This window comes from Lepidochelys kempii, chromosome 13, assembly GCF_965140285.1.
Source record: "Lepidochelys kempii isolate rLepKem1 chromosome 13, rLepKem1.hap1, whole genome shotgun sequence".
Taxonomy (NCBI): Eukaryota; Metazoa; Chordata; order Testudines; family Cheloniidae; genus Lepidochelys; species Lepidochelys kempii.
The window spans coordinates 23262318-23275064 of record NC_136392.1 but is presented as its reverse complement, the minus strand read 5'-3'; the positions used below and the strand labels follow the sequence as shown (position 1 = coordinate 23275064).

At 43.5% G+C, this 12747-nt stretch overlaps 1 protein-coding gene across 1 annotated transcript; it reads right to left on the bottom strand.

The window, feature by feature from the left end:
* Window positions 1-242: 242 nt before the first annotated feature.
* SLC32A1 (solute carrier family 32 member 1) lies at window positions 243-5159 on the bottom strand. The gene is made up of 2 exons (XM_073309098.2): window positions 4287-5159; window positions 243-2372 (listed from the first exon to the last, which is right to left on the bottom strand). The coding sequence occupies exons 1-2, from the start codon at window positions 4662-4664 to the stop codon at window positions 1185-1187; spliced, it is 1566 nt and encodes a 521-aa protein (XP_073165199.1). The 5' UTR covers window positions 4665-5159; the 3' UTR covers window positions 243-1184.
* Between the last annotated feature and the right edge of the window lie 7588 nt (window positions 5160-12747).

The following is a 12747-nucleotide window of genomic DNA, read 5'->3' as shown; positions in this document are numbered from 1 at the left end:
GAGGGGAGTGGGGAGGGCTGGCCCTTTACTTTCTTCTTTCCTTTATTTTTTTCATTCCTTCTCTGGCTTGCTTTCTCTTCCTTGTTTCAAAAGCTAAATAAAGAAGGCATCTTCCCTTCAGCCACTCCTAACCCTGCCCTGACACCTGCGTACTCCTCCTCTATCGCTCATGATGTTGGTTAGACTTCTCCAACCTGCAGTTCCTATAACAAACCCAGGCCAGCCACAGTCGTTATGTTTTTTCTTTATTGTTTGATATATTTATGTACCACATTGTACGTTAAAGATAAATCTTCTGATATACATTTTTTTCATCTTATTTACCACAGTTACACCACACGGACATTTGAAACAGCTGCACAGATCTGGTGGATTGCACAGAATGAGTTTTGTCTTGTTTTTGTGCCCTGAACGCTTTCAAATCCAACAACTTTTTGTTAAATTTAGCTGTCATGATTATTTAAAAAAAAAATAAAGAGAACTGAACTCCAGGTCTGTGATTGCAGCTGGAGGCAAAAGGTCTTGGTCAAATGGGATTACTGGATATGAGTTAAAATGGAAGAATTCAGGATATGTATTTATTATATTACTACAATGTAAACATTACATCTCACTGGGATCCTTGGTCACCAGCTGTTACCATTTTGACTGTTTGGGCGTTCATACAATCTAGGTCTTGTCTACATCTCTGTAACCACCCTTCACAGGGTATAAAATAAGGCAACCTCCCTGACCCCACCCACTGCTCAATATCTACTTTTAATTTTACACAAAAACAACCCAAATCCATTGGGTTGACAACTGTGTTTCAAATCTTGCAACCCTGACTTGCATAATATTTGTAAGACTATTACCTTGAAAATCATTTCTAGATAGGGCATTTTACAACCCTACAAGATATATTCTAAAGAAAATTCAGACCATTGTTTAGAGGGTAGGAGGGTTGTCAGATATTTTCCTTCAAATACTTTCTAAAAAAAGAAAAAATATATTGAAATCTTAGCTTATTAAAATGACTCCAGGGCAAAGACTTTATTTTATTTTATTTTTTAGGTTCTATTATGTACTTTGTTGGATGCACATAACTAAAATAATGAATCTTTTCTTTAAAAGGATACATAATTGTTTGGCTATGTGGATGTTCAGTGTAATTCTCTTTTAATGCAACCAGTTCTGGCCACTCTTTAGTCTTCTACGTTGGAACTGTAAGCCTCAATGAGGCCTTCTAAAGAATGGATGAATCCAGACACGCTGCATATACCACCTATAACAAAAATGGCGACATCAAAGAAAACATGGTGCCACATGAGCTTCCTCCACAAGAGCTTGAGGTGGAAGAGACTTGGGAGCAGGAAACAGAGGCCTGCACCTGTGAGGCTCCCTGTAAGACCCATCAGGAGGGCAAAATGAGGGACATAAATAGCCATTAACAAGGTGAAAACTACCAGGGCACACCTGAGGGTGAGTCCCCAGGACTTGAGCCTCCCATCACCCCCATAACAGTTAGGAAAGACCGCCCTGTTTCCATCCTGGAAAAGGGACTTCTCCAGGACTTCCACAGCTGCAAAGAAGGGCAATGGGTAGGAAAGCAAAGCTTTGGCCACCAAGAAAAGGTTGACTACCGCCCTAATGGTGGAGGGCAAGTTGTCTGTGATGACTTCTTTAGTCTCATCAGCCCAGGTCAGATAGGCTACCAAGGCAAAGAGTCCCTTGAGAATACAAGCTGCTATGTGAGTCCAGTTCATCATGCAATGAAACTCCTTGGGGTGCTGCATGTTCCCCTCTAAGGAAGGCAGAAAGATCTGGGAGGTGTAGCTGAAGACGATGATGCCAATGGAAATGGGGAACTTCTTCACATCAATGTAAAACTTGACTTTGTCCCAAGCCCAGTCGCGTGCTCTGGAGAGACAGTAGGCAATCACCAAAATGTTGATCACAAAGTGGGCTAAGGTGCAGAGCAAGCTGAATTTCGAGACAGCCTTGAGGTTCTTCAAGAAAGCACAAGGCAGGAGCACAGCTGTGGCAATGATAGACCAAGATTTCTGGGAGACAGGCAAGTTTGGGAAGCTATTGTACATCAGGTTCCCACTGACCACCACATAGAGAATACAGGTCATGACCAGCTCAATGATCTGAGCCACATTCACAATCCTCCCTCCAAGCTTGGGAAACCTGGGAGCACAGCAAGCGTTTGCAATGTCGACATAGGAGTCTCTCACCCTGACTATCTCCCCATCTTCATTCTCTTCGTAAAGACAGGCAATAAGGATTTTCCCAGTGTAGCAGCAAACTACTGCAGCGAAAATAATTAAAAAGAGTCCTAGATATCCACCATGAAGGATAGCATAGGGCAGGCCAAGAACAAACATCCCCTAGAAAGAGACAAAATTGATACTGTATTGTTCATTTTAGCAAGAGACCACACACACAGCAGCAAGATCTCTCTCACACACACACACACACGATTTTATTCGATGCAATCAGATCACAAACCAACAGCATGATCCTGCTTCATATAATCAGGTATGAGAGAGAAATTAAAAATGAAATTGGACAAGGATTCCTGCTTCACTTGTCCGTCTAGAACTCTTTTTAAATGTCTGTATATTTCCTGAGCCGCTAAACTGAACTGAAGACAAGCATTTTAATTTAAAATAAAACCACATTTGATCAGAATTTGTTAAAAATCTGTATTCGGAAGGAAAGGCAGAGAAGTTAGTCATTTCAGAATTGGAAAAGGAATACTCCTCACTACTCCTCACGATTTCATAAAACATTCACTCTATTATTATTTTATTATTGTTGTTATTATTACTATTTCAATTTCCCAACCTCTGACTATCTCCTATCAACCTTTTAATTCCCCACTCAAACATATAAGACACTGAATCTGGTCTCGATCAAAACAGAGACCCCATTTTAAGGGGCAACTCTGGGGAAAGGTTTGGAAATATTCATGTAGCCAGATTAAAAATCATTGGGCTGCGTCGCCACTTACAACACACACTCTCCGTGGTGCAGTTGCTTTTGACACACTGAGGATGTCCCTGCATTTGAGAGTGCGAGTTGCTTGGAGGGTGACACCTTTAAAAGTCTCTAGCTGCTCTCCCACAAAGGACTCATTTCCCATTTGAAATGGCCTATAATCCCGTAAGGAAACACGCTTTATCTACAGGATCATTCTGGAGCTAGAAAGTTGTGGGGACGGGGGGAGAGGGGGCGCTTGCTACGACAGGCAAACCCACCGCTGCTGTTCTCTTCGTGTGCATGGTGCCCAGAGGGAAGGGGTCCAAGGGGGAGAGCACTGGTCTGGGAACGTTATCAGTACAAATGAACTACCAGCCGGAAGCGTTTTAATAAGAGATGAGAGACTCGTCAAACCGCTCCGGTTTTATTTGCGACGGGTAATCATTTCGGGGTGAAATGGGTAATATCCCACTATCCAGGCAGCCACAGAAGGAGGCTGGGGGTTGGGAGGGAGGCACTAAATCCCCTCAAACCCCAAATGAAAATCAGTCACAAATACCCATCTCACGTTTCCAGCGGTGACTCTCCTGGCGAGTCAGGACTTTGGGAGAAAACAGCGGCAATGGGCACCCCACCGTTCTCAGGTGCGCTCATTCGCTTGCATAGCGCCCCGGTGAGACACTTTATCGCGCAGTGACCACGCCATTGTGGCTGTTCCCGTGATTTCTACCGAAACAGGAGAGAGTTGGCAAAAGCCACGCGCTCCTTCTCATTTTTAAACTTTACTGGGCGGCTTGCCATGTTGGGTGGAGTGGAAAAGGGGATGATCGGGTTTGTTTGTTTTTTTTAATTTCTTTTAGTAATTTACCCCCGAGCCCAAACCGAATTGACTCCGTCAAACCATAAAGGCAAGCATAGGGGAGTGGGCTGCATTCCATATTTGCACCCTCTGTTGGCCTGAGCTCTCTGTTCGCACAAGCGTTTTGCACCATCAACATACAATTCCCGAGAGGAAAAAGCGCATACAACTGGGGGTGGGAGGGGCTGACATGTTTGTGTAACAAACACGATCTGAAACGATGTTGTGAGTTTGTGTGAGTGTGTAAACACCCGCACCTCACACACAGAGACCCCCAACGCATGTGCCTGCCATGTCTGGCTAGTATGTTTCACGGTTCTGCGCCATACTATAGGCAGCAGGGAGATTTCATCCTCCCCCCCCCCCCGGTTATTATGATGACCCTTATTCCCTAGACATGCCTGCAAAGGTAACCTGCAGCACTGGGGGGCGTGCAGTGAGATGGCCCCCTCCCCATTACCTGGATTGCGTTGGTGACATTCCACCCAGCTTCCCAGGCCGTGATCTTTGGCTTGCCTTGGCCGGAGAGCTCCGAGCATATGCCCTCGTCCTTGGAGGCGGACGGGGGCAGGGGACCCGTGCCATCCCTTTGGTAATGGATATCCCCTTCTAGGGGAGGCTCTGCTCCTTCTTCGCTGGCGTCCGACTTTAAGATGTCCATCTGAAGCCCTTGCCTGTGCTCCATGTCCAGGTCATCGCAATGAACAAAGCCCACCGCCTCTTCATCGGTCGCCGTCTGGAAGCCCATCCTCGCAAACATGCCGCTCACTTTGGCCTGGGACTTGTTGGAAACCGAGGTGGCGACGTTGGAAAGCTTGCTCCGGATCAGAGTGGCCATGTTGACTGACTGGCTTGGGAGCCTCTGGCCACCAAGAAGCCGGCGATCCTCGGCACCAGGCGAGAAAGTTCTGCTACTCCGGGGCTGGCAAAGCCGCTATCTCCACTTCCTACCGCAGTTGGACCTTCTCCCCTTCAGTGTCCCCTGGAGCATGACCCCGCTCGGGTTGAACTCCTTGGCACCTCCCGATCCACACTTCGCCCTCTTCCTTGTGCATATAGACTGGGGAGTGAAGTAGGGTCGAGGAGGGGTGGCGGGTGGGATCTCTGCAGTGCTGGGAACGGGGGTCGGCGGTGTGGTGCCCAGCCTGTGCTCCAGAATATCCCCGTCCCCTCTGAGCAGCAGAGACGCGGGTCGGTTGTCTCCAGCCTCAGTGATGCCAGTCCAATGCAGAGGAGCCTAAGGGGAGAAAGGCAGGGGGACGTGGGATGATCACCAGATTGCCAACGCAAGCCTTTTGCTGTGCACACCACGTCTCCATCCCAATGCGCCCATCTATCAGAAAGAAGGGGAGAGGATTGCTGCATTTCTGAGGGAGGTACCACAGTCCTCATCAAAGCCCTTCTCCCCCCCCCCTTTACACAGCAACACCCACACCTTCTAGGCTCTGCCATCCACACTGCAGAGGGAAAGGGATAGTTGGCGGTGGAAGGAGATAGGGGGGTAGTTCCCCCTCACTGATTTATATGTACATCTATATTTGTTTATCTATCTTCCCAAAGGAGCCGCCTAGCCCTGATTTGGGAGCCGATTTTCGCTGGCAAGACAGGGACCCAAAGAAAACCCCCACTGGAGGCTGGGAGCTTCCGCTTCCATCGTCTTGTCTCTCGAACGATTCCTGGGTGTAATTAATTTTGCTAGGAATCCGTGGATCATTTTCTGAGCCACATATAGACAGAACACTCGTGCCATCCCGGCCAAAATACGGTGTAATGCACTACAGCCGTATATGGGAAGCACAGACACCCAGATTTAAACGGCTACATACCTTCTTTCTATATTGTATAGCTAGATACAGACTCCTTGTTATTATATGTATATCATCCCTCTCTATGTACCCACACAGATCCCTTCTTATTGTCCATATAGTTTATATCTACAGTTTAAATATAGATTTCTCATTATATGTATATTCTATATCTATATATGCACATACAGATTCCTCCCTATTGTTCATCTATTTTATATCGAGATATAGATTCTCATTATAGGTATATTCATATTTATATAAATGCAGATTCCTCTCTCTTGCCCATATATTTTAAATCTAGATTCAGATACAGATTCTACTTTTGTATACATAAATTCTATAGCTGCATGTAGGTACAGATTTCTCCTTATCGTCCATGTTCTATAGCTACAGGGGCCCATGTAGAAACCACCTTATTACATATAGATGTATAATATACTTTAATTTTGTTTTCAAACGCTTACATTTATTTTTAATGCAACAGCCTTAAAATTATTCATTATTTTTATTTAACATATTTCCCTGGGCAAGAGATTACCCGGTATGGTGAAGAACTGAATAATCAGTCACTTTGCTATTCCATTTGGGGAAACCTATAAGGAAATCTATACCCTTTTAAGGGAATGCGTAATTTTAGAGCAGTGTTGCTTAGGGGATGCCATCTTCCTTTCCTCCTGAATACCTGGATAGGGTTTTTATTTCTATTTTATTTTATCAAGATGTTAAATGCAAGCTGTAAAAATCCACTTATTCTTTGCTGCTTTCACAAGACACAATATATATTTGATTTCTCTAGCAACTGAAATGATTTTTTAAAAAACTAACTTTTTTATTAAAGATAAGCAGAATTGTCGACACTACAGATTATTTTCCTACTTAAGTGTTAAAAGATAGGTGACTAATACAAATCTGATTGAACTGAGAAAAGGAATTGGATGTGGAATTAAGATGAAAACGACTAGAGGCTGAAGAAATACATCCACCACTTCTGGAGAGATGGAATTATATGTTAATAATAGGAACCAGTTAAAACAGGGATTTAATAGGCTACAGTGTAGCTGAATTGAACCAATAAGAACTGACACTAATTAGAGCTTCACCAGAATAAGAAAAACTAGTTATTTTATTATTGTTGTTATGTGCGTTGACAATTGTATCCTAATTTCCTTCTGTGATGTTCCTTTTTGGTGATCCTCTGTGCTGACCTGGGTGCGAAAGGTCAAAGAGAACCCAAACAATGATGCTTATTTATAGCAAACGATTCTCTGCAAAAGAAGGAAGGCCCTGCGGTGCATGAGCAAAACAGGGCTCATCTCTGCCTTTGCTTTGGAGAAGGAATTATTACAAATCATTGCACAAATAGGTCGAGAAAGAGGAGCGCTGCCCATCTTTGATCCATATTTAGAACATGCGTTTGGAGCTATGGAATTATCAAGTCGCAACTAGAATTTAACTTACATTTTTAAAAATCTCCCTAAACATTTCTGATCACAAATTTAGGTGTGATTTTTAAAATCGATTAACGGCTATTTCCCCCCCCCCACACACACACACACACACCCTACCACTAAAAGAAAAATTATTTTTCTTTTAATTCAACAAGATTTTAATATGTTCTAACATAGGATGGAATTTGTTGTCGAAAATGAGGTGGGAAAGGCATGTCTGGGGTTGTCCGGTTCATCCAAACCATATTTCTTAAACCCAACCCTGAGTTCTCTGATTCCCAAAACAGCATAGATCAAAGGGTACCAATTAACTTCATAGGACTTTAACTTGTGAAACTGACTTGAGCTGTAGTAAAGCCCTGAGAATTTTCCACATAATCCACAGAACGAAACAGCTGATAATCCAACAAATATATTGTCTTTTGCTGGACTGTCAGCTCCGCTGCAATTTTTCCACCAGTCAGATAGCAAAGGAGTGGAAGAAACGATTAATTATATAGTAATTTGATGGTTTTTCCAATGCCACTTAAAATATCTTGTTCCTTTCCTCCAGTTTATAATTGTTCATTAGCATAAACGAAAGAAATAATTCTATTTGATTTTTTAAAAAATCTAATGTATCGACTAGCTATTAATTACTTATTATTTACAAACCTTAGGGAGCGTTAAACTAGCGATCCTATTTATTCTCTATTGAAAATAAACATCTGTGAAGAATGTAGATACTTGAAACTAACCTCTGGCTTCCCTCTTTGTTTCTCCGGTCCTTTTGGCTAGAAATGGCAAGCAGACTCCTGGTGCTAACAAAATATTTCTGTGAACGCCCCATTAGTGGACTTTAGCTATTTCATCAAATGGCGAAAGCCCCATTTTTCCCATTAAGTGCTTTTAGTTGTATGATGTCAGTTGCACCTCCCTCACCAGAAAGCCACCAGCCAAATAAACCCTGGCCCAGCTCCCATCCCATCCACACCAAACCTAGGGCAGCCCTGACAGACACGGATGCAAATAAACAAACTCAACCCGGGACACGGCTAATTGTAGAGTCAAACAAACAGGGGGCCAGTGTAATGGGGTTTCCCCCTCGCCGATTAATTTCTCCAGCTCTTTGTTTGAACCCAGATTCCCATCGTTTAAAGAGACCACACTGGCAATCGAAGCAGGATTGGGGGGGGGGGGAGGTTCTGGGACCAAAACAACCACCCGTGTTTGGAGCTACTGGGGGGATTTTCGAGAGGTAAAAGCAGGGCGCTGAGTATCAGGGAGACTGGGGCTATGGCTCAGGGCTGATGTACTGAGTCCAGTAAGCAAGGCTAGATGCCGAAACATGCCTTGCACAGCAGACACGGCTCGCTGGTCCCTAACACAGCACACGCCTTGCCTCCGTCTCCGAGCCCGTTACTTCTTCCCCCTCTTGCGGGGCATTAAGGACGCAGGGTGAATTCCTGACTCCTGTGATGTCAATGGCAAAGCTCCCATCGACTTCACTGGGGACAAGCTATATCCCACGGTCTTCCTCTTACACAGCATCATCATGTGCCTTATAGATAAACAGATGCATCTCTCTGCATACACTAGGGAACCAGGAGTTTGTGTAATACGAGTTTGCTTGGTCACCCAGACAAGTCTCCCTTTCCCTGGTACAGAATAATACAAGCACATCTCTCTCCTTCGCAGCCAGGGTTTGTTTCACTAACAGTCCCGGTCCTGTTCCCTGCAGCATCGGCTCCAAAGAAGGATGAGTCCAGATAACTAACTCGCGCCTCTGTGCAGCTCTGCATTGTTACCAGGGAACAGAAACCAGGGTAACAGCAGCCTCCGAACTAAGCTCCCGTTCCATCCACACTGGGTTGGTGTCGAGTCCTCAGTGCCTGAACTCCTCGTAAAATGCCCATTTGTATAAACCGCTCCCTGACACAACGCGGACCGAAGCTAAGAAACGATACACAGATTCCTCGAGTACAACTTGCCACCCCTATAAATTACATCTTTAAATGTAATCTGGATTTCCTAAACTGAGTTTAATTTTTTTTTAAATACAACTAAATGTAAAGTCCATCACCAGCTAAATGTTTTGTTTGGTTGTTTGTTTTTTTACATACCGACACACGGCACTCCGCTTCACTATGTTTAAATTCTACAGCAAAAGAAAACAAAAATCTTAAAAGGCAGTTTGCCTCTGAATAAAACTGAAAAACAAGCAACAAACTAACAGACAAGCAATACCTCCCCTCGAGGAAAAAGTCCCGATTTACAACAATCCCCACTGAAAATGACTCTTCCCCCTCCGCCCGCCCGCCCCCACCCCTCATACCGGAGAATTCTGTCACAAGAAATTTTAACTTCCTCCTGGCTAGTTTGTGGACGTGCCTGAGTGAGTTTCCCCAGCAGCTTTCTTTAATGGATTTCTGTAAAACCTACCCTAAACTTTTGCCATGGTCTAAAGAATGGATTCAAGATATAACTGAAAAGAAAAGAAAAGAAGAGAAGAGAAAAGAAAAGAAAAGGAAAGAAAGAAAGAAAGAAAGAAAGAAAGAAAGAAAGAAAGAAAGAAAGAAAGAAAGAAAGAAAGAAAGAAAGAAAGAAAGAAAGAAAGAAAGAAAGAAAGAAAGAAAGAAAGAAAGGCAAGCTGCAGAGAAGAGTTTTGACGTTTACCTATGCTTCTCTCTTCATCTTCGCCGGCAGTGCATTATTCCACTAGAAAGTGGGGGATGGATGAGTACCAGGGACAGCACAGAGAGAGAGAGAGAGAGACTGAAAAGAACTACGTCTACGTCACTCATGCTTCCCCCCCTAACTAATCATTATCCCCAAGCAGGATGTTACATCTAAACATTGCCCAAAGGTTAGCAGGTCTCCGGGGTGCATTTGATCCGCAACTAATTTCCGAACGGAGCTAAAGCAGAGCAAATAACAATTCCTAAGTCCCTGCTTCACAAAGACGGAAGGGTTTCCATTGGTTTTTTTTTTTTTTTTTTTTTTTGTACGTTGCTTGGCTATATAAAAACAAAGACGTGAGTGCTTTCTGGAGCCTCAGTCACACCGGGCGCTGTCTGGAAGGGTCTTCCTTTCCACCCCTTGTATTTAAACAAAGCGCATCCCCTTTCCAGCCTCAGAACAGGGCGAGTATCTGTTCCTAAAGGGAAAGCTGACGCTGACCAGCTTGTCTGCTTTGACGGTAAGTTCTCGCTGAGCCTTGCCAATGTGCCAGGAGATCTGATGGGAATGGAACTGCCTGGCAAAGCCTTCCATGGGTTAAATACACTCGCCCTTATCTACACAGCCCAGGCACGGTGAGATTTGCAGTTGCGGCTCCTGATTTAATAACCTGGGGGGAAACGCTATTCATGACTACAAATCCTGGGGGCAGAGGAGCCCATACAAAGCAGGATTCCTCCTACAGCTGCTCTATGCACCGACTCTCCTAATATGAACTGCAGATGGGCATAGCTACGCACAATCACCTTGCAAATGGGCTCTCAGCCTGGAAGCAGTTCTTATTCAGGAAGGGAAACTGGAAAGATACAGGGCCCGGTGCAAAGTCAACGGGAGCCTTTCTACAGTTCTGTGTTGCAAATTTTTCAAGGGGTGTCTACGAGAGGAGAGGTTGTGCAAGCCCTTTGCTCTCTGCCTCAGTTTACCCCCCTGTAAATTGGGCATTATAATGGGATTTACCAAACCCCAAAGGGTGCTGTGAGCCTGAACTAAAGGCTGCAAAGAGTTTGGAGAGCCTCAGCTGAAAGATTCCATATTCAGGGTGTGATCACGCATCTAACCTGCTCCCAGTGCAACATACAAGAGATTTAGGTCTTCAGAAAATTAGACCTCAGCACACTGGCTCTGGTTATTTGTGTTCCACTTAGGAGCTAATCCTATAGTAATTTCTCCAGTCAAATAAATATACTGAGAGGTCAATCCTCAATTCCTTGCACTTCCCAAACTCCAATTGATTTGAACTGGAGAGTTGGGTGAATCACCACTGCAAGATCACAAGGTGTGTATAAGTTTTCACTTGAAAATGATTAGTTTTGCTTTGATTTCATTTTAGCTGATTGGTGTACTAGATGGGTGAGAGACCCCATGTGACCAGAGAGAATTGTGGGTACTTGAAGGTGCGACTGATAGCATTTATGTGTAGTGAAAAAGCAACTGCCCTGTAAAATGTGTACCTACTCTGTACTTAGACATAGGAATGTATGTTTTGAAGTTAAGTGACCAGGGTGCATACAGCACTTGTCACATAAAGTCAACCACAGATATCTCCTAATTCTTAGTCTAGGGCAAAAATTGTGATATCTCGGATAGTATTCTGAGGTAACTGTTAGCAACTGCTGATTTTAAGGCCACTATTGAAATCAATAATTGTATCTATATTTATATATGGGTGTGGGTGTGTAGATTAGACCACAGAGGTCTGAAATGGCAAAGATTTACCAACCCATTGAGAAAAACTTGTACAGTATCTAGCTATCCCTCTGGTATTGTAAACATGCACCTTCTTGTTCTAAGCTTTCAGACATGAGTGGCTGTACAGTACAGAAATTCATTCCAGTTCTTTCTTCCCTCTCCAGCCCCCATTCCTCCACCTCAACAGAAGCCTTGGAGGTAAATTCTGACAGGATAATAAAGAGTTGCACAATACACTATAAAAAGGCAATTAGGTAAACTGCTGGATTGGGACAAGCCTTTGTGACCGGGTTAATAGCTCTGAACAGAGCTGGGAATTTCAAGAGGGTAGAGAAGGAAAAAGACGCTGATATATCAGTGTGCTTTGGGCTGGGGGGAGGGAGTCGGCAATAGTCACCTAACTACATCTGCATCATTTGTGGAGGAGATGTATTGATAGTCTTCTTCTGAGGAGAAAGCCCTGTGAAATTCTACCGTATGTCCCTTCACGGGGGTAGATCTCTTGTTTGAACTCTGCTATAAAAGTTTATGGTGGAATCTGAGGGCACCTGTATTTGTATTATAAAGTTCTTTTTTACTAGCATTCCAGGTTATGGGATAAAAAGTTAGTGAAAGAACTGACCGTTTCCCTCAGGAACACACTACATCTGAGTCTTGCCAAAAGAAGTCAGTACCATTGCCCATCATCTAGTATCATAAAGCACAGAAATGTGGAATAACTACTACTGAGGTAAACTCAAGCTTCTGTTATTATGAATGAATTTTCATCAGCATAACATTAGCCTGGAGCAATGCAAGGGTTGGCTATAGTAGAACCACTCTGTGAGTGGCTAGATCCTTACCATCAGGACCAAATCCATCATCTTATGGTTTTTCAGAAACAAAAAATAGACACTTGCAGTCAGTAAAGGACATAAATTCACACCATGTAGAGGTTAAGCACAGGAGTTTATTACATACAGCGCTGACAGAGGGTCACCTTTCTTATTAGCCTTAGAGACACTGTTAATTAATTGATTACAATGAAATATATGGATTTTTTATGGGCGGGGAAAGTGATGGGGTAGGCAGTTTTACTTTTTTGGATGGGTTTAGCAGCAAGACATGATAGCATAGTAGCCAATGGTTAAAGGTTACATAATGTTTTTATTTATGGTTTTAAGTTGACAAATTAATGTTTAATTAGTACTTTAATAAATGTATTAGTATAAAATATATATGTTGCATTTTGATTTGTGGTCCATAGGAATGAAGTAGC